This window comes from Trematomus bernacchii, unplaced genomic scaffold, assembly GCF_902827165.1.
Source record: "Trematomus bernacchii unplaced genomic scaffold, fTreBer1.1, whole genome shotgun sequence".
NCBI lineage: Eukaryota > Metazoa > Chordata > Actinopteri > Perciformes > Nototheniidae > Trematomus > Trematomus bernacchii.
The window spans coordinates 22,983,579-23,011,520 of NW_022987720.1; the positions used below are offsets into that span (position 1 = coordinate 22,983,579).

Consider the following 27,942-nt stretch of genomic DNA (forward strand, 5'->3'; position numbering starts at 1 on the left):
AAGCCCTATAGGAATAAATCAAGATAAATAAATACAGAGTACAGAAGTCCACATATATATTCTGTATTGTAAATTAAAAACTTATCAAAACAGACTCCCACAAATGTGGAACCCAAGAGCTTATTTGATTCTGGTAGATAAACTGAGGCTTCGCATTGCATTATTGTGAGCTCAAGTGCTCCGGACAGATGTTACACAATGTCCATTTTGGGATAGCCCACGAAAACATAAAGCAAACTTACCAGTGATAATAAAACATACCCAACAATGAACGTTATTATTGTTATTTCAAATAATATTTGAGAGGAAAGCTATAATGAAGTTATAGTCAAAGGCTGCCAAAGATAACAAATACTTTGTACAGGGGTATATGCTTGTGACTAATACTATTTCTACCTGTCCTTATCATACAGTGTGCCCTACAGTACATGCAACATCAAATGTCTGCTAAGCTTGCTTCTAATAAAAAATAGCTTTTAAGACAGTTTTGACTCAGCACCTGAATAAAAAACTAACAAAAAGGATCAGTGAGTGATTTTCTGAGATCTGTTAATCAATATTGATCAAAGTAGGAAAAGAAGAAACATCAGGCAACAAAACCCTCCAAATGTTACAGATAGGTTTTACGCTTACTGGCAGTTGATCAGACTGGTGAGGTCACAGCTTGTAATAATCAGAAAACAAAACTGTTTAACAGTGATTGAGACTTAGAAGACTACTGGACAGCAGAGAAATCTTTAATAAAATCACAGGTTTTCTTGTGGATAACCTCACGAAGCTTCCTGATTCTACGAGTGCTGGAAGAGCCTACAAAGCTGTCGGGCTGCAGGACGGCCATCCCGTTCTGAACATCCCCCATGATGAGGAGCTGCCCGTCGGCTGTAGTGATATTGGGGCAGGGGCAGTTCCAGTCCATGTTCAGTAGAGTCACCTCCAGCGGCTCTTTGCCAAAGAACCTCAGACCCATCTTCTCATCTTTCAAGATCTCCACCACTGTCACCAAAGCGTGTCCTGACTCTTGCTCCTCCATCAGCTCGGTCACACGCCCCAGGATCACAAAGTCAGCCTTGCAGAAGCTGGTGACCATCTTTGCTCGGGGTTTACATATCTTGCAGTTGTGGTTCTTCGGAAAGGGACACATCTCTTCGCAGGCTTCTTTAGACTCAAAGTTGTTCTCGTTGCCACCGCAGCCTCCGTACACAAAGGACTGGCACTTTTTGAGCCCACTGCTGTAAGCCCAGCGAGGCTCGTAGGCCTTGCACGGCCCTTGAAGGCTCGGTAAGCTGCAGGGGGCTGAAAGCTCTCCTCCACATGACAGCATGCACGCGTCGTAGGTGTCCGAAATGGTTACGGTTTTTATTGCACTGACTGTAGGTGAAGGTGAAGCAATTGTTCCTCTTTGGTTCGTAGTACCAGCTCATGCTCTCTTCTCCACAGTCGTCTGTGTCGGGTCTCTTAAGACACTCTTCAGCTGGAAATGGCAGGTTTGTAATATTCCCTTCTGCCTTCTTGCCTTTTGCCTCCTTCCTGATCACTACCAAAGGAAAGTGTACTGACACACTCCCCCAACGTTTTTGGCTGTACATGTATAGATCCCGGCATCCTGAAGTTTCGCGTTGTATATGACCAGCTGGCCAATGTTAGTGACCACCACGTTCCCTCGGACATGGTTGGGTTTCATCACGGTGTTCTCTTTGCCCTTCAGTGTTTTCTCCCAGGTGATTTTTGGATGTGGCTTCCCAGAGACCTCACACAGGAAGCTGGCTGTCTCACCCACAAAAACAGCCTGTTGGGTGGGGCCGCTGTGTATGGTGGGGAGCTGGATGTCAGCTGGGAGGGTGGTCTGGAGGGCAGTGGTTGGATGTAAGGTGGTCTCTGCTGGGATTGGACTGGTGTTTGGCCATGTCAGATGGTATCTGTAGGTAGGTTTTGAAAAGAAAGGAATTAATCAGAGCAAGACAATGTAAAAGATTCTTCTTTGAAAGGGCTAAATACAACATTCAGAGCACGTTTGCGGTGCTAGCAGCTAATGTTTGTTACCAGAGCGGAAAGTGCTAACATAGACAAAAGGCCTGACAGAGCTAACATAACAGGGTTAATCTTGGGGGGAGTTTGAGGTTTGTTGGAGGCATTATCTTGCGCAACAATGACATCCAGCCACTGTGGGCGGGAGGCGTTATCAGCTGTTACTACCATATGAGCGCATTATAAAGCAATGGCCATGAGCAATTCAGTGAGTACACACAAAAGGACTGGCATGGACTAACACTGCAGGCACAACTACCAAAATAAAAAGCTTGGATAACAACACGCAGAAATCGACTTCTCTGCTGAGGACGTCACTCAAACCATATCTTTACTTAAATAGTTGTTGCTGTTATATAATATGTTCTTAATGTTGTATTAACACCTTTATTTACAATGACATTTACACACAGAATATCTTTCTATGAGTTTTTCTAAATTTAATTTTGAACACTAATCAAAGACAACTTTACCTCATTACAAACCAAAAAACTAAATAGTAGATATGTAAAATACTTAACATGTTACCACCTGCAGGTGACCTCAGAGATAGAGATACCCTTGGGAACAGGCCTCTGCATCCATGTAGCACTTGTTATAGTACGTCATTGCCGTCAGAGGCGCATGTGAAGTGGGGTTCTCTCTCACAGCAGCGGTCCCCGGCACTTACACACAGGCTGGCTATCCCAGATGTCGCACTCGGACCCTTGCTGAGACACATGAACTTGTCGCAGGTGGCGCCCTCTGGCATTCCTATGGGGCCCTTGTTCCCCTTGACGTCTATATAGCGTGATGCCACACAGCTTTTGTTACCACATACATTAGGGCAGCACTTCTCAAATGTCTCACAGTCCTAAAATTGGAAAAGAAAACCACAGCTTTTGTATTACTGTTTTTATTAATTTTTTCAGTAAAAATTTAATTATGCATAAAACATAAAAATGGTTCAATTGCTGGTCTTTCTTTGACAAAATGTTACTTTCAGATTATGTCTATATGTTTTTCTGCGTTCATGACAGCATTAATAAATAAAAAAAATGTGTTTAAGAATGTCTAACATTACTTAACCATAAGTTTTACTTTGTTGAATTCTGTTTCTGCTTTACTTTTTATCCCTCATGCAGCAGCTCATGCACAGTGAAAAGGAAAATATTTTTGGTGATTTAATGATCTAGCTGTTTGACATTCAGGTTTCTTTTCCATCATACCCTTTGTCTAGACTCTAAGCCCTGTCTTCTACACATTTCACGTGCAGCACTCACCTGGTCAAATTCGCACTCGCGCATGCAGGTGCTCATCGCATCCACCCACAGGTTGGGGTTCAGGTCATTCGGGCACAGACCTGCGTGAGAGTACACCACTTTGACACAGACATGGGCATTGGCATTGCTCTCACGCGGCAGCTGTCCATAAAAAGGAGTAAAGCATAAAAGTGTCCCAGCATAAACCAAATCCATCGGGGAAACAGCATCCACCACATATCCGACGCGTAACAGAATGGACGGCTAAAAATCGTGAAAATGCAAGTTTCAATGTTGGAAAAAAACTCTCAAACTATCTTCAAACTTCACGGAAATCCACGAATCAGAAACGGAACAAAAGCAGAGAAACTATCGGAGCGTGCGGGACCAGTCTCGATGTAGAGAGCTCTCCAGGTTTGTCGCTCCACGTTTAAAAGCAGCGAGAGATTAGGGCTGCGGTGAGGAAACCCTCTTAAATTCTAACTACATGAATTACAGTGACCTGTCTAGTCGGACAGCACATCCCAGCTGAGTTACAGTTATGATCAACGTAATAAAAAAAAAAAAAAAAGGAAAAAGCCCACAGTCTGCAGGCGCTGTTTCATAAAGGACTGGCGAGACACCTGTGCGTAAAGGCGCTGGCTGCCTTAACCCTTAGCTTGCAGAGAAGTCCCAGATTTAGCAATGAAATAATTATAGTAGATAACATTTTTTCATTAAATTATCGCACACGTGCACACTGTATCTTCATGCATCAATATGAATATAAATGCTACTGATTATTTATTTAAAAAAAATGCTATTTTGTAGTAACATAAGTCAATGTATAATTTATATTAGCTTACAGTTACATGTTTGCTTATAGTTATTATTGGGTAGTATTTCATATTACAAAGATGCTTTGTTTGTTCTAAAAAAAACAAACATCTTCCGTCTGTAAATCTCTCCCCTTTAGCAGAACAAAATAAATCCAGGAGATGGCACCAAACTCAGTGGTCCCTAGACTTTTGAAGATCATGTTGTGGTTTAACTTCTGTACATATTGAAGTGTAGATGTGGTTACAATATGTATTCCATATATATATATATTTATTTTTTTGTAACATTAATGGCTAAACATGTTTGGGGTGGTGATTAAGTGAAACCACCTATATTCTAATCCTCTTCCTTTTCTCTAAAGGAGAAAAAAAAGAGAAGCTTTTTTTGTCATCCATAACAGGTGCAACCTAACATGATCAACATGTCTCCATACACCAAACATCCCAGTTAGCGTGTTTGATAATCCATCAAACAAATGGAATATTAAATTGTGTGAATTAAAAACCACAAAGATCCTGTTTGACCATTTCTTTAAAGGGCCCATGTCATGCTTTTCCGGTTATTACCCGTCCCCTTGTGTGTTAAGGTTTTTATGCATGTAAACGGTCTGCAGAGTCCAAAACCCTCAAAGTACACCCTGTAGGGAGTAAAACTCTAACACAGTCGCTTGCCCCAAAACGCCTCGTTGGAGATTTCTCATTTTCCATTGTTTACTTTCCTGTGTACTACTGACGTGTGGAATACCCAGAAGGCCACACCCTCTGCCAGCATTTCACGAAACAAAGCTTCACACAACCTTTCAGCGATTCATGCCGGATATGTACAGCGTAGGGCACTGAAGAACGATGCTGTTCCTACTTTGTTTGGACCAGCGGGAGATTCGTGTACACAACCTGTAAGTATCATTGTTGTTTGTGTATTTATGATGTTTAAAACAAACAAGGTATCTACCACGACTGTGTAAATGGGTAAACGTTTTTGGGCTACTAAGTTGGGATCCCGGAAGAAATGCTTTCTGCAGACCCCATTCTCACAGCGTTATAAACCTTTTTCTTACTCAATATCAAGCCACACTTATTGTTTTTACTTCGGCTGTGAGTGTTTGTGTTTGCTCAGGATGAGTTTCTTCGCTTGTGTCTCCGCTGTATCGCCGACCCGGAAGCCTGTCCGCTCCTTGCAGCAACGAGCCTCGCAAACGTCCCGACCAATCAGAGCACACTGGGCTCATAGGGAGGGGGGGGGGCAGGAGCTCCAACAAGCCGTTTAGGACAGAGAGTGAATACCGGTGAATACATACTTTACAGAGATGCTCTATGAGAAACCAATGTGAGTTTTGGAAAATTGCACAGTATAAATCTATTTTAGTAGACCTCAACAATGGAATTATGATCAGTAGAAATGGCCATGACATGGGCCTTTAACATTTTTAAATCCTTTTTACAAGATATTTTATATTTAAAGCATTTTCAAAGTTGTTAAATTGTTGTTATTGTTCAGTGATGCAGAGCATGAAACCACAGTGGGAATGCGATGAGGCTGTAAGAAGTCTCCTAACAGCTTGATCTCATGTTGTGAAAACCAGGTTTCTCAAAAGCAAATTCTAGGAAGTTTTTAGGGTTGAAAAGGGGCCTTAAAACAAAACAAACAGGATGGTGGTCTGTTTGGATGTGAAATTAACCGAAAAAATAATGACGCAACATCTCAGACCCACCAATAGTGATTTAAGAACATCCTTTCAACCCAATAAAACTGTTTTTGCTTATCTTAAAAATATGGTTATCTTTAGAAGAACAAAGGGTGTGTGTGTGTGTGTGTTAGTGTATGTATGGAGTCTGTGCATCCCTGCTGAGTCCAAAGAGGCCCACTGCTCTGCAGGCTGTGAGCAATGTCTCAAAAAACACACATAAGTGCACACACACCACCACACAATTAAAAGTCATACACATGCATGCACAACAAGTAACCAATTATAAAGTGGATATAGTTAAAAAACACGGATTATTTAGCTGTCAATACTAACATTCACTAAAAAGAAAATGGATGTGCACATTACACACCTACCCATTTCACATACATATGCATGCTTTCAATGTAATGCAAATGCACAAACACAGTCAAGCTGTGTTTTCAGGGTCTTCCCACCCTCTCACCCCTAACCTTCACACCCCTCCAAAGCCTGCATTCCCAGCATAGCCGACACTGGGGATGGGGGCATTTCCCATATTGAATAAAGCCTCTGACAACCCCATGTCAGGAGCTCTAGATTTTAAAAACGATTGATCTTCATTCAGACCTTGACTTTGAACCTTCTCTCACCTCGCTTTCTGGGGAGGATGAAGACAATGCTGCAACTCAAGTGATGTCTTCACTAATGTTTTTTTCTTCAGAATATGACAATATGTGGTTATGGTGACGTAAAGCTTGTAAATGGGTATACAAATTATACAACATATTCACTATTACAAGTTAGTCAATGAGCGAAAAGTGCTGGTCGCCAGATTTTGTTATCCAGACAGAACAAGATAGCTGTTTCCCATAGGAAATGAGTATGTTATAAGAACCTTTATGCTAAGCTAACAGGTTGGTGGCTGCAGCCTTATATTGAAAGGACAATATCCTATCTATCAATCTTCAGATCTAACTCTCCGCCAATAAGAACACTTTCCAAAACGTTTGAACAATTCCTTTTATCATTTGCTGTATGCGGGATTGCACTGCGAAGGCAATAATGAAATGCTTGTAACACTCCAGTCCATTTTCCGGATGACCCCTTCTTACAAGTGCCTCAGCTTTGTTCCAGAAGCCTAGCTCCACTCGGACAAATTACTCTGAGGGATAAATCGCTCACGGGGTTCCCCGGTTTGTGGGATGGAGGCCACTGTACTATACGGATATAAGCTACTGTACATCTTACCTCACCATTAATCTCTCTATGTTGTAATACATGCATTTTGTCGTTTTAAGTAGCCCTGTATATTGGCTTTGTGCATTATGCCTGTTAGAGATAGGCACATATCGCACCATGGGCCAGAGTCCAAGCTCATCGAGCAAGGCACGTACCTGTGAGTAACGTCGCCTTATGTCTCCATTTCTAAAATGCTCTTAAGGGTTCTGGACCATGTAGTTCCCTCACGTCTCTCGCCCATGGCTGAGTCCTGGGAAGCTGGTCAGAAACAATGAAAGTGTTATGACTGTTCATACTAAGCTTATTATGAGTGTCTCACTCCAGAACAAAGGAGAGAGACACATCCAGCCACAGCAGGGCCCTAAGCTGCTTCCTCAGCCTCAGTCTAGACACACAACACAACATGCCGATGGACAGACATGCAGCAATGGATTCACGGGCGTTCACTGAAATGTATACAACATGATCACCGTAAATTCCTTTATCCCTATTTAGATTGCACAGATACACACATTTAACTTTCTCAACACCATTCTGCTCAGATTATGCAATATTGTGCTGTCCGGATTGCACTGAACATCTGCTCGCCACATGAACACTATTGTATTCTTTTTCACTGAAGGAGGTTAGGATTCCAAAGACACCGAGTGTGTCAGTACGACCATTACTTAGGTGTTGTTTATGTGCTTTAAATCCCAAAGGGAACATAACAAAATGTCAGGGTTATTTAAGTTCAAAACAGAATGTACAACAATGGCTTGTTGTGCAATGAAGGTCAAAAGGAAACACTTGCAGCTGGACGGAAGAATACTGAACTTTGAAATATAAAACATTACTGGAAAGGCCTGTGATAATTATGGAACTAAGTAGTTGTAAACTGACAAGGTAAATTGAAGATTATATGAAGCCAATCAATGAAAATGTGTATTCAGGCAACAAATAGTTCATATTTTTCCTCACTTGAAATACTATATATCTAAGTAAATATTTCAGAAACATTTATTGAGGTTTATTAGAGTCAATGTGCAGATACACCTCAAAGTGTAAGTATTTGTGCTATTTTTCTGGTGTTTAATAATGAAATATTTCACACAATAGCTATATAGTCATACAAATGAAGATCATTTATTCGTTTTTGTGACATTAGTGACAGTTTTCATTTTCTACTTATGATAATTTTTCTTATGTATCATTGTCAATAAGCATTTGAATGCTGAGCCAAAAACAAGTTTGGTAACTTTCAACCTGTTACTCGCTATGAAGGAGTCTAATTATAAAATCTAGAGTATTGAAGATGCATTTCAGTACAGAGATAACAGCATGTTTTAAAATACTTTTATGAATTTAATTAAATTCAAGCAACAAAAAACCAAAACAAAGCGATCCTCTGATTATGAACTAAAGTGGCATACCTACCTATTAGGTTATTCTAATGTTAATGTTTGCACTTTTGCTCCCTCTAGTGGCTCTCTGTCGACACATACATTTCAATGGATTGTTGGGGAGTTTACCTCAACATCCAGAACACACACATGCAGGTAAAAAGAAATGATAACCTGCAACAAAAGCCAAACCAAACATGTAACTGGTCCCTTGATTTAAAGCGAGTATTAAGTTAAATACTCATTCAATCAGAATTACTTCAATCAGTCATGATAAACAATATGCAGAAAAAAAGGAAAGTAATTCACCATGCTTTATCAAAGAACAGATAACACACGTTTAACAGTGCCTAAAATCGTTTCAATAGGTACACGGGACGTACTGTATATAAAAATATCAGACTCTGAATGCATAGGTTAGGTCAAAATGTATTCTGCTTTTTCTAGAACAATAAGCAACCCCACAAATACAATGTTAGTTTATTTCAGTTCCCCAGAATCAAAGAAGATCCTATAAAAACCCCACTTCAGACATGCTGCTCCCCATTCAGCGACCCACTTTCTCAACCAAGCTCCTGGCCTTTAACGTGAGGGCACAGCTTCACTAAATAAAGCATGTGACAGGAACAGAAAAAATAGCACTCTTGGTAGTCCTTTCCTCCTCACAGCAACCTCCTTGAAACACATTCTCATCCCTCCACATTGCACTTAGCTTCAACAACAGCACTTTACTCCCCATTACTGAACTATGTCTTGCTCGATAGTAGAATTTCTTGACACAAAAAACAGGCCAAACTGGTTAAAAATAATAATAATTAAAAAATATCATAAAACATACAATTGACAGTAAGAGCTTCGGGTATACATTTTAAACAGTAAACAATTACCCACTGGGTTTTTGATTGTATGTATAATGTGTAGTGGCTGGCTACTGCACTGCTTAAATAAATGAGCCCCAGCATTTAGAATTAAAAGGAATATAAAGTGTTGATGAAAGCAGCATAAACATCATCCTCCGACACAACATGACTGTGTCTCGTAACCTTTTAAACTCTTACTGTACAGTATAGGGTTTCAGTGAAGATCGTCTTGTCAGTATACGTTTAATTAAAAGAGCCTCTGATTTAGCTACCCATAGAAACTTTACCTTTGAAAAATGTCCTTTGATAAAAGAAACGGTATATTAGCACTATGCTGGCCTCGACTACCGCCCTAAAGCCATACATATGTTTATGATATATTAAGTAAATATAGTTACCTTATAAATAAGATGTGACAGGTGGCATCAATACAAATGTTGATTAGTGCTGGAGGAAAAAAGAAGCACTCAATCATAAAACCAAGTGTCAAACTTATTTTTTCCTTCTTCACTTGGGGGAAAAGACATCTTTCACAGCTGCATTCTGATCTGAAGCAGCAATAGTTGAATCTACATTTAGTATCTTTGCTGGCTAGAATTAGTTTTTGGTTTAATTCTAATCACAGTTAAAACAAAAAGGAACAGCGACTGAAATGAACATACTATAAGTGAAGCCCTCAAACGCAACATTTACCGGGACTCAAGCCTCGCTACTCTAAAGCGCATGGTCTCGCTTCATCAGTAAGAATCAATATAATTAAAAGTTTTTTAAATAAATACTTCACAGTTGACAGTGTAAATGTTATGCTGACTGAACCTAATAGCACACCGGTCAAAGCAGAAGTGCTACTGACTGTACAAAATACAAATAAAATTAGTTGCCACACATTTATCTCAAAGATATCAGTTTTTTGTACCGCATGAAAAGAAACAGAAGAGAGCATTTGAAACTGATTATTTCTCTTTCCACAATGTATGCCTAAATGATTTAAATGTATGTAGGGAAACAGGTACTCAGATGTGTCCCATACTTTTGTTCGTTTAGATTAAAGCGTATTGAATGTGTGCTCCGCAAATAGAAGTACTTTTAGTCCGGAGAGATATCGTTGTCGTCGCCTGGTGTGAGATTACCCTCCACTTTAGGAATCGAAGCCAGTAATCGATGCGCTCTGCAGGAAGACACTAAGGGTTATGCCTCAGCATGTATGAAAGTGTGTACGCCAGCTAGAACATCTGATACCACTCTAATTGTCATTTCTGAGAACTTCAAGTCTCTGTGTGCAGCGTGTCCCATTCTGTGGACTGATGATGAATGTATTGGTAAGAGTAATGCAAATCCTTTGTTTTATCATAGTCCACACTGACGTAGACCACCGCTAGGGATGTGTCCAAATAAGGCTATAACTGAGTCCAGTTCAAGTCCAGTCTGTAAGGAAGACAGGCCAATGTCTCCCTCTGTAGATCCCACTGGAGCCTTGGCACAAAGTGCAGTGGGAGGAGAGAAAGAGATAAGAGAGGAGGGAAGGGGGGGGCCCAAATACTTTCGCTCATAATCTAGGACACCATGCATCAGTAATTGCTTACAACTGGTTGGGTACACTAAAGCGGCAGAGGGCCCGAGGAGGACAAGAGGAGGACAATAGCTACGGAACTTGAAAAAACAAATCCCAGTTAGTAAATTGGCGCAACATCAAAGCCGGGAAAGCTGTAACAAGCAACTTGGGCGGGCAACTAGTAAAGGTTGCTTGAGGGTAGCTACAGAAGCCCAGCGTTAGCTTTGTGTGGCTCTAGTAGGTGAGGCGGGGAGGCCTTCATGTTGTAGCAGGGCCGGTCTGTCAGGCTCCCACCAGCGAACAGAGACAAGCCCTCGGATTTCTCCAACACAACCTCCAGCTCCTGAAAGTCCTGCAGCCGAGCCACGTCTTTGTCCTGGACAGAGAAGGATTACATTCAAATTAATAACACAATCACCTACTAACAATTCATTTAGTAGATGAAACAGACTAGAGGACCATTAGGAATTCATAATTTCACAGCAAGTACCTTACTGTTGCCATACTGTATTTTTCTTTCCCGTACCCTTTCTCAACATGGTGTTGGGCAGCTTTCGGATCTTCTCCACATGTTCCATGCCGATGTCCAACTCGCGACAACAGACCCTCAGAAGAAGAACGGTAGGTGAGCTCCTGGCGGTCCACCTCTACCTCGATGAAGTCGTTCTCCCGAGTGTTGGGGTTCTGGATACGCACCTTCAGCACCAGCTCTATAGAAAAACACCAGAGTGATACCTCTCTATTAACAAAGATATTGTGCTTTTAATAAGAAGATGAACAGAGCCCATGGTGAGAGTCACTGCGGAACAGGGACCCCCAACTTGCTTTTTCCAGGGGCCAGAAACATAATTATTTTTTTCTGGGGGAAATACATTTAATAAATAAAAGCCCCATAAATAATCTCTCTTTGAAACTTTTTAATTTTAGCTGACTCATTTATTTAACTTTTCCACTAAATTAACTTGGCTAAAGATTGACACCACCCTACCTCCCAAATAATCAATATGAACGTAAACATAGTATTACATGTATAAACAGAAACAACAAACACTGCAGAGCGCCACAGTTTGCACGTCCAATCATAATAATAATAATAATCGTGCCAAATTTGCAGGTGTGTTAAGGCAGCCACATGCAATTACTCATTGTAGTGTCTGCTGGTTGCCTGGCAACGTCATGGTAATTTAAAAACCTTCAGGAAGTCAAAACTACCTGCCAAGAAATTAACTCGTCCAGTTACATAAAAACACAACGCTGACATGTTTCCATCTTCCGTTTGTCCAAAAATGCGTATATGTCAATTAACAAGTTGTAAATGTTATCAAGCGGTGCTGGTTGGCGTTTCACTTTAGGGGCAGAGCCAGAGTCATCTACTACTTAAAGTACTTATGCCATGATAGGTTGTGATCTGTATGTGTGGACGGACATTAACACACGATGAGTCTCTCACCTTGCACGTTGACAGGGAAGGTGCTGGTGAAGAAGAACGGCTGGAAGGCTGGCATGGGCCCCACCGGCCTGGCTGTAGTTGAGCTGCTGAGAGATGGACTGCTGTCTGCTCATAGAGGGGGTTAGAGCCGGGCACCGGGGCCTGGACCTGGCTCCCACTGCTGCTGGCCTGGCTGGGGCTGGGGGAGGCCAAAGGAGGAGAGCACATGGTGCCATTGTGTGCCACTGCGTGTGGGTACTCTGCATGGTTAACCAGGTGCGGCTCAACTGACAGGTCCATGGGCACTGTGCAGTTTACTACAGTGTGGTTGTGGGACGAGGCCGAGTTGGGTGAAATGCCATTCTGCTCAGTCACAGGTATGAACTCCCCAGTCACAGGTAGGAACTCCCCAGGCAGGGCTTGGTTGTGGTTGATGGGGATTGGTGGAGGACTGGGCTCATCAGATAGCATGTACTGGGGTTGGTCAAGCACCGGAGTTGGGGAAAGGGAGGATGAATCGCTGTGCGTGTCCTCGGTGTGTTCTGCTGAACCATTCTGTGCAAGGTGCTGTGCCAGGAGGATCTCTGACTTGTTGTCAAGATTTGAAAACATGAAAGGCCGGGCTAGACAGGTAATTTGGGATGATTGGCAGCTCAGACTCCTTGACCTCCAGCTCCTCCTCCACTTCAACTGTGGAAAATAATGTGCATAGAAAAAAGGTTATTAATAACCAAACCTAGACAACCTATATCAGGTGTAATAACCTGTACATTACATCAAGGTATCAAAAGGACTGTGTATGCAGCTGATAAACCCCAGGCAAGTAACAACTGGAAACGTTCATAATGGTGTGGGAAGAACAGGGAACAAGACTGTAAAACAGGTGTAGTTTACCTCCTAAAAGTCGCTTGATCTCTGGTTTGGATGTAAGTTGCGAGGCCAACTCATCTTTAGCCGTGAGGATTTCCTGGTCTGCCCCATAACTGAGTAAGTAGGACACTATGTGCTTATGGTTCCTCTTGCATGCCCAGTGCAGACATGTCCTGGTGGGGAAATTGGATAGAGAGATAACAGTTTAATAAACCAAAACAACAAAAAAAATGCTGATTAAATGACAAAGTTTATAAGAGGATTAATACTGGAGACATTGGGAGAATTACATTTATAGAGCTTCATTTATCATCACATAAGCAAGTTGGAATCTCGAATGAACTGAAGAGCAGATTCCACATGTTTTTAAATGTATTTATGTCCTGACAAAATGTGCACTGCATGTGAAATATTTTATAATGATTTATAATAATATAGTTTGGATCTCACATAAACAAGTCAACTGTATTATGTTGGTAATATGTTATTGAAGTCAATAAACCTATTTACTAACAATCTGAAATCAGAAGAGGCTTGGCAATTTCATGACTGGAGCAAGCAATGTGCCAATTTACCTTTCGTTCAAATGTACTTAGTAAAGTACATAGTTACTGTTGTTTGAGATTATTAGAATAATGTCAATTTATAATTCACAGCATTCCAAAACACTAGCTCACAAGGCACGTATTTACTGTTTGAATAAGCAGGATAAAGGTTGCATGTCTGGCTTCCTGACAAGCCTTTCTCTGCCTAATAAGATAACACTGAGCAGCGTTAATCCCTGTAACAACACACTTGTCCGCACTGAACTCCAGATTATCATCAAAAAGTATTACAAATGTGTGAATTAAACCTTACACCTTAACTTAACGTATTCAAGAGCACATCTTCCAACACTCACCAGCCATTTATTTCATTCTGTGAGTTAACATTCACTCCACTCTCCACCAGTACCCCGCACTTCGTCGATGTCCCCGATGGCATACGCCTCTCTCAGTCGCTCCTGTAACTCTTTATCCAACGAAATAGTGGACATTTTGGAACAGACAACTAACGCTGCGAGATCAAAGGAAACACAAAACCCTGGCGGATTTAGTTGACAAAACGAATTGCCAATGGATTTCCCCACTAATGGCAAAGAGCTCCACTAAAAATAGACGTGCAAGCTAGCACTAGCCACCCGGCTAACAGGAGCTAGCAGTCTTTAGTGCTAGCTTGTGGCAGCACGTCGGATAAATGCAACTTTATGTTAGGTCTTTGGCGTTTACACTGCAGGTCCCGTCCTCATCCATTTATCCTCGTTGTTATTTCACATTAAAACACCATTGCCAACACGCATGCATTCATCAGTGGGTGTCAGAGCTCCGTCAGTGGGCTGGCAGAAAGCATCACCGCCTCATCGGGGGGCATGTTTAGATGTAACAACTGTAAGCACAAACACTTTAGTTCCGCTCTGAATACTCTCAATTATCTAACACATGTAATGCCACTTAACTTTATGTAAAATAGTTGATAGTATCCAGCCTGAGTTCTCGTCATTGAGTAAATAACTGAGACATCAGAGATTAAAATCACTGCTATTAACACCAGGGCTGGGGTCTGGGCTGTCAATAGCAATGCAAAATTGTTTAAAGAAAAATGTTGGAACTTTTTCACTGAAGCAGAGTGTCTAATTATGTTTATATCATATGAATGATATGTACCCCACTGCTTTTTAAAATGTAATTATATTTTATATGATAATTTTATGTTCTACATGTGTTATGTGCTGCTATACTTTCTTAAGTTTTTTCTGTTATATCAGAAAGACAAAAGATACATTCAATTGGTATACTAATATCCAAATGTTGCATTATTAGATCCACTAAAAAACCCAACAACGTGTTGCTTATCTAATATATTATGGACCATGTACGCAGAAGACGCATGACATTATATTTATATCTATATTATTACCGTGGAAGAATGTAGAGTCGTGAAGTCCCTAATTGCGACCACTTAATTGAGAGAAAAAATAACACGATCAATCGTGTTAATGTATTTCAGATTTATTCGGCTTTGTGGGTTTATTTTGAAAATAATCCCCGGAAGTACTAATAGTACACAGCGATGCTCTCTTTAAGTACACGTACTGACTGTGGTGGAGTGTTCACTGCTATCCTGTGACCACATCAAGGAACTGCAACACATACCATTTGTCAAGCCTCACTCTCGGATCAATCTCTATCGTATAGTCTATGGGAAATGAAGACATGATGTAATATAGACTATATTCATATTTACAGTAAATAGTTTCAAAATACAGTTCTCCAAAAAAATAATTAACATATTAGTTTGCAATGGTCTTCCAGCTAAACTCAATCAAGAAAGGGTTGAAAGAAATATGAATGCTAAAATAAAACTCAGTAAAGCTAGCACTAGTGCAGTTCCACAATTTGACCACCGTAAACTTTGGAAATGTATTGTAATCGTGACCGCCATCTAGTGGCCACACGGTTGAACTGCAAGTAATTCAATTCGTCAAGAAAGCATCAATGCAGGCATAATGGCAAACCATCACTTCCGTCACACTTTCAAAATATATTTATTGGAACTTGTACTTATAGTGACTATTGTATACTATAAATATTTCTAATTAGAGATATATGGTACGTTTACACATATGAAATTGCTGATTGTGAACTATCCATTTAAGTTAAAAACAATTGAAAAAGGAGGATTTGCTCAATTTGCTCATGAAATATTAACGTTTGTTCCATTAAAACATTAAACATGTACTTCCGGTTCATATACCGCAGGGCTTCTGTTCTGCCGGACTACCGTTAGATGAACCCAGATGAACCATAAACGGGCCGGCGTTGTTACAGCGTCTGCCATTTGATTAGAATTAAGTTAAAGCTACTTCACGAGATATTGTAGTAGCCTTCTTTAAATCAAGGCTACAGTCTTGTGTGCAAAATGCTTTCCGCGGGCCCAGTTACTCGATGAGTTAATGGGCCGAGATAGAAACTTGGCCCCTGACGAGAAGCGATCCAACGTGCGATGGGACGATGAGACCGTAAGTTAGCATATTGGCTAGCGCTAGCCTAGCAAGTTGGATAAGCTAGCAAACCGTTTGTAGTAAAATAAATCCGTTAATCTTATTATATCGGAGTTAGCTTGATTTGGCAAGGTGTGGTTAGTCCATATTTTTACGATAACATACGATTTGATTGCGTTAACTGGCATTTTGAGTGTTGGCCAGGCACTCGTAAAATTAGCAGCAGAGTTGGCTAATGCTAACTGCATTTCATTGCTTCACAATGCGGCATCAAAACGTTGTAGATAACGTGATTGTAACTACTGTTTTGCTGTTGCCACCTTTAGCTCTGAGTTAGTTATTGTTTTACTCATTATTATCGATATGCCCTGCTTTAGTCAGTGTATCTTACTGGTAATTTGAGACATAGTAAGAACGTGTTAAATCCACGTAATGACAGCCTTGCAGGGCTAATTTCTTCCTTGTTAGCACAAGTAAAACGTCATGACCTGATCAGATTTAACTCTAACGTAAGCGAGATTTTAAGAATAATTTTGTATGTAATAACAAAAATGTGTTTCTCCTTCAAGAAGGTATGCAGATACTACCTATGCGGCTTCTGCCCGGCTGAGCTATTCACTAAACACCCGCTCTGACCTGGGTAAGTTAACGTTTTAACATGTATCCATTATATATGCGTGTGTTGTAATGTAGCAATAGCTGCATCTGACATATTGGAAGATAACACTTTGCTATTATTTTTTTTCAGGCCCTTGTGAAAAAATCCATGATGAAAATCTTAGAATCACGTAAGTTTTGATCATGCTTCTCTCAACACAAGTGCTGTGTGTCTTTGTATTTCCTTTTAATAATCTACTTCTATCACACTGTGTTCAGGTATGAGAAAAGCTCTAGGTTCATGAAGGAGGGCTATGAGCGGGACTTCCTACGCTATTTGCAGTCCCTCTTGGCAGAGGTGGAACGCCGGATTCGTAGAGGGCACGCCCGCCTTGCACTTTCGCAGGCTCAGCAGAATGCAGGGGTGTGTGTACGTTTTGTTTTTGCATATTATGTAACCCATGCTTATCACTTTATTGTGTCGTTGTGGCCCCGGTCTCATAAACATAGGCACATGTTATGCACATTGTACCTAGTACAGCTTTCTGTCATCTTGCAGTGCAGTGGATATATTCGGATGTGTTTTTTAACCTGAGATACATTGTATTCATCTCTTCAGGGTCCTGGTCCAACAGGAAAGAATGATGAGAAGGGTCAGGTTCTTACAGAAAAAATTGAAGACCTAGTTTTGCAGGTTTGTAACAAATATGTAGAAATACCTATACCTATAATTGATTAGTAAATATTAATCATAGATAGTCATTTGAAAATGTAAATAGGATGCATATCTCGCATATCACCTTAAACAAACTGTTTTTCTTTGGCTCAGATTGAGGAGCTGGGGTCGGAGGGCAGAGTGGAGGAGGCCCAGGGAATGATGAAGCTGGTGGAGCAGCTAAAGGACGAGAGGGAGCTGATCACCTCCACCCCCTCGGTGAGTCAGCAAATCGGCCCACAGATAGTGGGCACTGGTCATGTAATGATGTCTGTTGGCAAACATCTTTCTTTCTTATATAGGTGATCAAATCTGTGCAAAATAAGACGAGCAGTTTTGATTCTAGACCTATCACAGTCCATATAACGTAATGTTTGTATTTTCTATCCAGACCATCGAGAGCTTTGCAGCCCAAGAGAAACAGATGGAGGTGTGTGAGGTGTGCGGGGCCTTCCTCATTGTGGGCGACGCACAGTCCAGGGTAGACGACCACTTGATGGGCAAGCAACACATGGGCTACGCCAAGATCAAATCCACTGTGGAAGAGCTCAAGGTAACAGGATAACATGTCATAAGCAATACAAACATAATGTAATGCATGATGTGCAGTACACATGTTTGGGTCCATGTTATTACAACAAGAACAAGTGGTCAGTTTGAAAATGATATCAAACCCAAGTGAATGATGTCAAATACATGATGCTTTGATTCTTCTCTCTCAGGAGAAACTTCGCCGTCGCTCAGAGGAACCCCAAGATGAAAAACCCAGCGCTAAAGAAGGACAGAGAAGACAGAGAGCATGAGAGGGAGGAAAGGGAGAAAAAGCGCAAAGAGGAGGAAGAGAAGGAAAAAGAGCGAGAGAAAGAGCGTGAAAAGGAGAAGGAAAAAGAGAAGGAGCGCGAGAAGGAGCGAGACAAGGAGCGCGACAAGGAGCGAGATAGAGACAAGGACAGAGAGAGGGACCGGAGGACACGCCGAAGCAACTCCAACAGTCGCAACTCCAGCCGAGCATCGGACAGGAAGCGGAGCAGGTCCCGAGATCGCCGGCGCTCCAGGAGCAGAGACAAGGAGAGGGAGAGGGAACGCAAGCGCAGCAGGTATGGCTGACTATCGCTTGACTAATAGTAACGCCTCTCCTATTTTATATCTACAATTTTAAATGTAAATGGTCATATAAAGGCATCTTTTTCACCAGTAGTGAGGTGAAAAAAAAGAAAAGGTTCCTATGTATTAATGAGATGCCTCTACTATGAAACGTATTATAAACTGATATTTGCAATCATTGACCATAGACAACTTTGTGTGCCATTTTGATGAGACATTCTATCACCTGTTGCCTTAATAACCTATTCCTCTGCCTCATCTTTTAGGAGCCGGGACAGGGAGAGGAAACGCAGTCGTGAGCGCTCCGACAGAAAGCGTCGCTCCCGCAGTCGTGACAGGAAGAGGTCACGCAGCGCAGAGCGCAAAACTCACCGCCATCGCAGCCGCAGCAAGGACAAGGACAGGGAGGAGAAGAAAGACAGGGACAAAGAGCGGTCATCGAAAGACAAAGGTGAGGACGTGTTTTTTATTTGACTACATGCCACGTTGCCCTCTTAGTCCCACTGTAGGGATGGGTATCGTTAAGGTTTTAACGGTACTACTACTTTTATGGATACCGCTTATCGATCCGGTCTTTTAACGGTACTCTTATCGGTTCTTTTGGAGAGAAAAAACTAATTGTGAACAAAAATTAACATTATTTAATTTAAATTAAATACATAATATTTCACATCAAAAGAAACAACAGTGTTTTAACAAATCGTATTAAATAATCTGATGACAGAATGTAAACAGAATAGCTGAAACTTTAACAAAATAAATAACTCAGTTACCTAATCATTAACCCATGTTTGTATCATTGAGTTAACTCAGTGTGTTGCTGCTAGCATACATAACATACCTGATGTGGAAACGTTACTCGTGGATGGGGCTACAGCGCTACTAGAAAGACAGTCGAACCCGGTGCATTTCTCCGTCTGAATGTGGTGCACTTTTGCTAAATGTTTCGACAGATTGCTCGTGTTACCGCCCTGACATGCTAAACTCTTATTGCACTTTTGGTAACGAGCATTGTCCACATCGAGACGGGTAAAGTGTAACCACACCTCGGAGCGCGTTCTCTCCGCCATCTCCTCCGTGTGTGTGTGTGTGTGTGTGTTGCTGCATGTAGCAGCCGCGTGTGTGTAAACTGCCCCGCCCCCTCGCACACAGACGGGGGAGAGAGATTTCTCATCTGGATTGAAAAGATCGAAAATACTCAAAATAATCATAGACGCATTTTGCAGTATTTTTGCGTATTAGAAACGGAGTTGGCGACACTAACTGCAATATAATGTTTGTGTAGCAATAATACATATGAGATATTTTTTAGATGTCTCCAGTACCGATAAAAAGACCGATAACGTCGGAGCTTAACGGTACCACGGTCTTCAATAATTCAGCCCCGGGGCCCGTTTTATACCGGGGCTCGGTACCCATCCTTACTGTAGTGTGCAGATTTCTGATAGACCTGTACAATGTTTTCTCAGACCGTAAGGTGACAGAGGAGAGGAGCAGCTCTAAGAAAGAGAAGCACTCTGACGGCAATGCAGCTGCCATTAAGGCTTCGTCCGAACCAGAACCGATGGAGAAAAAGGCGGCGGCCCCCGCCCCCCCTCAGATTAACGGCCAGCAAGAGCTCCTCCATTCTGAAGGTGACACTCAGTCCAATTAAAACTGATCTGATAGGACCTCAGATCAGGCTCAGGTAAGTGCGTCCTCCTCCTCGCTCCCCCCTGGCTCTAAAACCCTCCTCCACCTTCCCACCTGTCCCATCTCCCCTACCCACCCCCACCCTACCTTTCCCACCCTGTTTACGTTCAGTTCAATTCCTATGATTTTGTCTTATGTACATATATCTTTATCCTGTTTTTGAATTGTGCATCATAAGTATGCACTGAAGATGAAGAAGTAGGCCCGATGAATGAGAAGAAAGTAACAGAAAACATTCACACAAAGCCCAGAGGGAAAGGCCAGTGTAGCCCTGAGCAAACATGCCCGAAGGTACCCCTTGTTTTGTATATCGGTTTTTGATCCTTATAGATGTTTATTTGTCTCTGTGGACAAACGGCAGCATCACTATTAACCAGTCAAATCCAATTTTCCTGCCTGTATTTACCTGTTTTTGTTTAATTTTTTACTTTTCAGTAGAGAAATGTAGTCATTTTGAAGAGAAATTCAGAAATAAGTAAACACACACATACTTTCAGCTATAGCCAAGTATTATGTTAAAACACAAACCATTTATTTTGCCGTAGTCATACCTCAAATGCCATGGATCTGTTGTCCAGCTTACTGTGCCTGATAATGCCATGCAGTGTGTGTTTGGGGGGTGTTATAGCACCGGGGGCCTTACTTAACTTACTAACTGGAGGGTAGGGTTTATCAAATGAATTGCAGCTGACTTCCATACCTCACACAGCGTTGGTGTTGTGAGCGAGACCACATGAGAAAAGGGCAAATTAAAAATCATGGATACTCTCTGACTGTCAAACTGTGCAGGTACTCACCCCAGGTACTCCTTTCTCTACCCACATCCATTTCTGAATGCTGTTGCCTGTCAGAAAAAAAACAATTCTGTACTTCTCCAGAACATGAACTTGAAAGCTTGAATGTGTATATAAGTTTTATTGTGTTTCTTTGCTACCTTTCAAATATGTTTGGTGAAAAGGGCTCTATATAGAAATGTCAGAGGGACACTTTTTTAATGCTTAGATGCACTCACAGCCTGCTTGATATACCTATGCCAACTGCTAAAATGGTCACTTTAGACTTCCCTGTGATGTTCAGGAATACTAAGCTTTTCTTAGGATATACTTTTGTTTGTTGTTAAGATGTGTTTGTCAACTTGCATTGGCGTTAGAAATATCACACAGGTCTGTCTCTGTTTTTAAAACATTGGGGTATAAGGTGCGATCAAATGTTTAATTTTTTAGATTAAGTTATTTTAAGTGCAAACGTATAATCCTAACAATACTTCAAAAAAACACATGCAAAATCACAATATTCTGGCAGCAATTCTACTGTTGTGATAGTAATAGTGCATTATTAGCAGTGTCCCTTTTCATGATCTACTCTCCTCTGTGGCTAAGTTGAGGGATATGTACCTCTGTCTGTAGATAGTGTTGTTGCTTAAGTGGCAGCAGTTGTTGCTACAAGCCCTTGTTGTGGGACCTTTACTGACATTGCACTTTGTGGACATTTTTACTCAACAGGGGACTCTGGGATATTTGTTGGAGGAAGAAGTGGAAGAGCGCACGCATCCTTTCCCTGACACCTCGCTGCTTAAAAACAAGGTGAACCACAAATGTGTAGTGGCTTATTTAAAATCACGAACGTACATGTGTAAATGAGAGGGGGGGGGGAATTAATTTTCATGTTCCATCTGTCTTATCTTTTGGCCGGATGAGGGTAGTCGTGGTTCATCTGATGTATTTCTTGGTCTAGATGTCAGGCAGGCATCTTAATGAATACCAAACTTAGAGAAGTTCGTTATGGGTTTTTGTGTTCCTATTTTAAAAGCCTTTACACATCATCCTTGTTTCTTGGCATTTAGTGAAATTGAAATAAATAAAAAATTGCTTGTGGTTTGTTTTGGTTTGTCAGGTTCCACTTCAATCCCTGAACTTTTTATAGTCAGTTAAAAGCGTATGTACAATGTTAGTCCTATGACAGGGCGTTTCTTTTTTCTCTTCCACTTAGAGCTCACGTTGATTGCTCTTGTCCCCTTACTGTAAAAAAAGGATTATTTTGATCAAAACATTCGAGGACTGAAGATTTGTTTAATTTTGCTCTGCTTTTAATGTCCATGTTGTCTCGATGAATAAAAAGTAAAAACTTGTCAATGTTGTTGTGTTTTATTTAACGCCATTAGGACTGTTCACATGTTGTCCTAGCAAAAGCAGGTTAGCGCAGCGAATGGCAGAATGGGGTATAATAGTCTTTTTATCTAAGGAAAGATCCTAAACTATTCTTAAAATGTTTTGCAGCCATGGCAAGCTGTTCCAATTTTCGAAACTCGAAGGAAAGGCGCTTCGATGCTTCTTTTCTTATCTCCTTTAGCATCGGGAACACTGGAGCATCTTTTACAAAAGGAAAGGAGATGACTACACACAATTCTTTGTGGTGGCAACATTTAAAATGTTAAAATTAATTACTTGGCTAATTGTATTTATTTATTTTAACTGTAGATGTCCACCCTAACAGTTACTCACAATGTGCCTCATTCAGCCAGCCTCTTATTCCTCTCCGTGTAATGCAGTGAGAAAACACTGCAGAATTGTCCAGTTACTGCCAACGTAGCAAGTGAGACATGGATGCAAATGGTGAATTGTATCCTGGCTTAAAGCCACCTGCTTTGATTACACTTTCATTAATCAGCAATTGCACAATCTTCTTGCTCATTAATGCTAGACCCCGACTTGAATGTGCTGACATGCTATAAAAAGTATTATTATTGAACATTGTCATACTGGAGTTCTCTTTATCCCACACAATAAGTGCCAACATATCAGGGCTGATGTTTTTCCTTGGCACTGACCTTTCCAAACCAGGAGCCTGTGGAGAAAGCAGCAGGATCTTTTCAGTTCTTCATTTGAGTGTAATTAATAGCTACTGCAGGGAGTGCAGGCTACTCCACAAGCAGGGTTCTGCTAACACACTGACCATCTGAAATGAAGCAGAGTAAAACCAGTTTGCAGGAAAAATGACTACTTTTGACAGACTATTTTAAATCAAGCAATATCCCTTATAGAACAACTGTATAGCCTGCAGGAGTTTACACCTAGTAGATGGTAATATTGTGTATCTATAGATTTGTGACCAGTTACAGTAATGCAGTTATGAATGACCATTTTCATTACAAACTCAGCCTACCCTTCTTGATTTGAGAGTTTCCTCCCTTACTGAAAAGGCTTGAAATTCAAATCTCTTCCTGTCTTTTGGCAACATTTTTTGTTTTGCCCCATTATTGTCATTGTCTCAATGGAGTTCCATTAGTGTAAATCATTAGGTATGGTCGTTAGTGAACCCCACAAGCACATTTTCCATCAATTACACATAACCATGCTGGATTGTGCAGGTGGACTGGCTGTGGCCTCCCTGTCTCTCTCTAGCAACGGCTCAGTCTTCTGCCAAGTCATCGCCAGAGCCTCCAGCCCCTAGATTCACTTAAATTCAAAGACTTGAGGCCCCTTCTCATCTCTTTCTGTCCCAGAACGACAAAGTAGCAGGTGTGCTTCAGATGCTCTGTTAACTTCTGGGACTGATGCTGACAATTGGAAGGACATTGGGCTCATTTGGGGGAAATGGAGTCCTGTGTCAATGCCAAATGTAGGTGGATTTATGAGGCAGGTTGGACTGATTCACTTCCCACATATTTCTGCAATATGTTTTGTAAGAATTATGGTAAATCACGTTGAATCGTAGGAGTAGTTTTACTGGACAGCAGGTGGCAGTATGCACTTGTGTTTTAAGGAAAGACCAAAACAGTGCAGTGGCCGCTCAGCAGTGCAGATACTGTATTTTCTGGATACATATTATGCCTATTATTGCATGCTCATTCACACAAGAGCAGTGAGTTAGTTTCATTTTAAACAGTGTCACACTCAGGCAACATCAACATCCAATTCTCTCTGCAACAAACAACTCGTTCATGTCATTAGGAAAGCAGAATTTCCCCGGGGTAAGAGTCGCAGCTAGTGGAGGGAACAGAGGGAAGAAACAACAGGAAGATAGTGATCTGAAATGGCAGGGGGAATGAAAAAGTGATAGAGCAGGAAACAAGGGGGAAGATGGAGGTCGTGAGCCTGATGTGATGCTAAACAACCAGGGTGAAAAAAGGATTAATGGAGATAGATCGTCTTCTCCTTTCTCTACTTTTACTTTTTTCACATAGACATGCAGTCAATCTCCAGTGAAGGTCGAGAGGGGGGGCCGCGTGTAGATTATGCAGCAGAGGAAGCAATTCATCAGTGCTGTCGACGTGCTCTCTGATTAAAGATCTAAACTCCAACACACACTCACAGCTTATGTCAGCTGTCAGTTAGGAACTCATGGGGGAATATATCATTTCCCCTAAAGCCTTCTGTCATTTGTGCTGAGCTAGAAGCTAGTGCCGTACTCTGTGCACAGCGGAAGCGCTTTTATTTTTACAAGTGATTGAGTGATACTCGTCACAGGCAGACTGTCGGCTTTGAAGAAATAGTGAAACTGCAGCATTGTTTTTGACATATGCCACAAGGTTCTTTTTTATATCTTCCAACTTATTTCAATCTTTTAGGCGCAGCAAGCACTGATCAGGCTATTTGGCTAAAGCAACCTACTCCATATACTAAGTACTCAACTATCACCATGAATAAAAGGCTGAATGTTAGAACATCCATTACAAGATCAACATCACTAACTAATCACTTTGTTAATAAATAGGAATATATATAAGAGAAAAGTGAGCAAGTAATCTGAGCAAAATCTGCAGCTCTGCTTTGAGTCAAAATAGAACCACATGTATGTATATAACCGCACATACACATGTATATGCCTACCTGGAGATGCATTCATTGTGCATCACAGGAGGTTAAATCACTAAAAATGTAATGTTATTATCTTGTCTCAAGCTTTTTCATGCAGTATTCATTATTCAGTATGACACAGAGGAAGCATACTGGCAGCTTAAGGGACACATTTCTGCCTGATCCAAGTCCCCATGTGGAAACAAATACATATGTCAGTATAATACTACCCAGTGCAACACACCACTAATTAAACCTCTAAATGCACCTTATCTCTTCTCTAACACTCTCAATAAAACTGAACATAACACTATCACCTTCACAAAGGTAACATTGCAGTGCTGATCTGCATTGTACAGGAGCTTCTTCTGTTCTGGTGTTCAGTTGTAATGGAACCAGGGTGGATCATGCTTTAGTGTTTGCACTGCACTTCGCATCTCTCCCTCCCTCAGCAGATGGCTCCACCACAGGAATGGGCTCCGAATCAACGAATAACAGCCCAGCATCTTTCCTTTCGCTCTGACTATCTCTTGCTTTATTTTCTCCCTCTTTCGTTTCCCTCTTTTTTCCTGCAGTGTTAGCAGTTCTGGCCCCAGAGATGAGCCACCCATAGCCAGGAACCAGGGTGGCAGCCGGTGAGACTTTTCAGTCCTCCCACCTGAGCATCAAAGCCCTTTTGTGGGTGTTGGAGCGAGGACAAGCCTGTCCCCTGCGCTGTCTCCTCCTCTGCTCAAGAAGGGATAGTTGGACAGCGAGAATGACAAGAGAGTAAAACGGGAGGGAGATTTCTTTTCTCCTGCAGGATGACTTGCTTTCTTTTTTAGAAGATGAATAACACCAAGCATAGACAGAGAAACTGGACTTTGGAATATGTTCAGAGAAAAACAAATTGAGAATGAGACACGTTTTTATGCACTGAATCACGTCAAATCAGAAATTTAGATTAATAGCAAACTTTTTAATATGGTAGGACTCAGACAGAGAGGCTTGCAAATAGGTGATTGAGAAAGCAAACAGAGTTAATTAATAGATATCTGCATCTTGAAATATATTTCACTTACTCAATCTCATTAGATAGAGACACAAGGCAATATCAAATCCTCCCTTGATGTAACCCTGTCTCCACGGCAACAGCTCAAGCTGACCTTGCCTAATTTGTACCATAACAACCGACGGTCACACCGCGCTCCGAAATATGCACCAGGTGAAATGAAAATAATTCGGCACACAGGGCGAGCAGACCTGCCTTTGTGTCTCTCCACAGAGCCAGCAGGGGAGAGAAACCTGGAGCAGAACAAATCACAATTACCACCAAAGCCTGGCTGACTAATGTAAAACAACCAAAAGAGCATCATTACAGAAGATGGCTGTTTCCCTGACTATGTAAATGTCTCTTCTGTTTTTTTTTTTAAAAAGCCGAAAATGACAAAGGTTACCAAACAAAATTGTGCTTCATTTGAATTGCATAATCAACAAGGGTGTTTTTCTTAGCTCCGCGATGAGCTCCAGCTTCATTAGCGTCCCCTATATTTAGTTATTGATCTCCGGCGGCAGTACTGAAAGGCTTCCCGTAGCAGGTCGAATCCATGACGCTCTTTTTTTGAATCACTGTCACTCATGTGCGATCACTATTCCTTAGGTTAATTGGGATTGACCTGTTCAATGTCTGCGGTCAATTTCCATCAGCATGGAAGTCACATTAATCTCACTCTTATGGCTGTCTGTCTTTGTAATTTACATTTAAGCCATTATTTCACATTATATACAGGTTACAGATTTTTAGACAATGAAGTTAATGGACGGATATGTTAAAGGGGTGTTTGGATGTTATGAATTGGGGTTGTATACTTCTACAAAGCCAGTGTATATAGATGGCTGGATGAGTTTGGAGACAGCTGCTGCAAGACACAATGCAATGAGCTGCTGTTGATCTGGGAAGCGACAAAATCTATTTTAGCCACCTAAAAGTGGAAAAGTGGAAAGTCCTACCTTAAAAAAAATCTATATCAGTTGAAGTGTGCGCTATATATAGAACATTTTCACCACTTCATCTTGCTGTTAGACAGCCCTTACCGACTGGAAACTGAAGCCGTTGAATCCACCAAGCTTCCGTCAAAGCCCACTTGACAAAACCAATAATTTTACCTCGCAGAACACTGGTGGTGCTGAGACAGCCGTGGAATATCAACCCCTGTGGTCTCGGAGGTAAAATGACTGTTTTTGTCAAGGAAAAAGGGTGGCATTCGCATCGGTAATACACCTTATAGAGCCTGAACTGATTTATCCCTAAAAAGGTCAATCACAGATTCACTTTGAAACCAGTGAGAGGTGATCGTACATTTCAGAGGACAGGAGGAGTTTAAAAATAATACAGAAAATTAGATAATTCAACTTTGCAACCATTGATATGTAAAGGAAAAAATACTGTATTTGCTAGAGGATGATTGTAATTAAGTTCTGTTCAGTCACGTTTTTGTATATGTTTGCAAATAGTATTTTTCAGGAAAAGGACATGGTTGTTTTTTATACATAGTACTAATGGGGGTCTATCAGTCACTGACCAATAAGTGACCATTTTCAGACAGCCAACAATTAATATAGCTTCTATTACTGGTGACAAGTTGTGAGTTTTAATTTTGAAGAGCTGGCACTGCAGCTCACACACGTCAGCCCCTTGCTTTCTGTTTTCACCCGTCTATTGTCCTACTAGGTCAAAGTAAAGCTCTTGACATTTCATTTTCATTTCATTAGTCAAACTCTTGGCATAATGGCATTTGTGTTAGTCAAACACTTACACGACATGTTTGAAGAACACAAACACACACTCCAGTGTTCCCCTCCATCCCCTCCTCTCCTCTCCAGGAATCTGCTGATGGTGCAGTCTTTCCTTCTCCCTCTCCCACCCCTTCTCTTTC

The 27,942-nt window shown here is 41.2% G+C and overlaps 3 protein-coding genes across 3 annotated transcripts; 1 reads left to right on the plus strand and 2 right to left on the minus strand.

Moving 5' to 3' along the window:
- Nucleotides 1-715: 715 nt before the first annotated feature.
- On the minus strand, nt 716-3,599 carry LOC117492935 (WAP, Kazal, immunoglobulin, Kunitz and NTR domain-containing protein 2-like). Its single transcript, XM_034143366.1, is given in 9 exon segments — nt 716-1,339; nt 1,341-1,552; nt 1,555-1,916; nt 2,557-2,588; nt 2,590-2,634; nt 2,636-2,683; nt 2,685-2,740; nt 2,743-2,878; nt 3,288-3,599. Coding segments are annotated over 9 exon segments (1,710 nt in total). The 5' UTR covers nt 3,483-3,599.
- Nucleotides 3,600-10,986: 7,387 nt separating this feature from the next.
- On the minus strand, nt 10,987-14,473 carry ankrd40 (ankyrin repeat domain 40). Its single transcript, XM_034142248.1, is given in 10 exon segments — nt 10,987-11,160; nt 11,291-11,398; nt 11,400-11,494; nt 12,235-12,295; nt 12,297-12,353; nt 12,355-12,828; nt 12,830-12,903; nt 13,108-13,256; nt 13,985-14,037; nt 14,039-14,473. Coding segments are annotated over 10 exon segments (1,326 nt in total). The 5' UTR covers nt 14,120-14,473.
- Nucleotides 14,474-16,015: 1,542 nt separating this feature from the next.
- On the plus strand, nt 16,016-22,359 carry LOC117492946 (luc7-like protein 3; the record flags this gene model as incomplete). The annotated part of the gene is given in 13 exon segments (XM_034143381.1): nt 16,016-16,141; nt 16,693-16,743; nt 16,745-16,763; nt 16,872-16,911; nt 17,000-17,144; nt 17,340-17,414; nt 17,550-17,654; nt 17,827-17,988; nt 18,158-18,196; nt 18,198-18,532; nt 18,806-18,990; nt 20,009-20,226; nt 21,734-22,359. Coding segments are annotated over 12 exon segments (1,467 nt in total), but the record flags the coding sequence as incomplete, so codon positions are not given.
- Between the last annotated feature and the right edge of the window lie 5,583 nt (nt 22,360-27,942).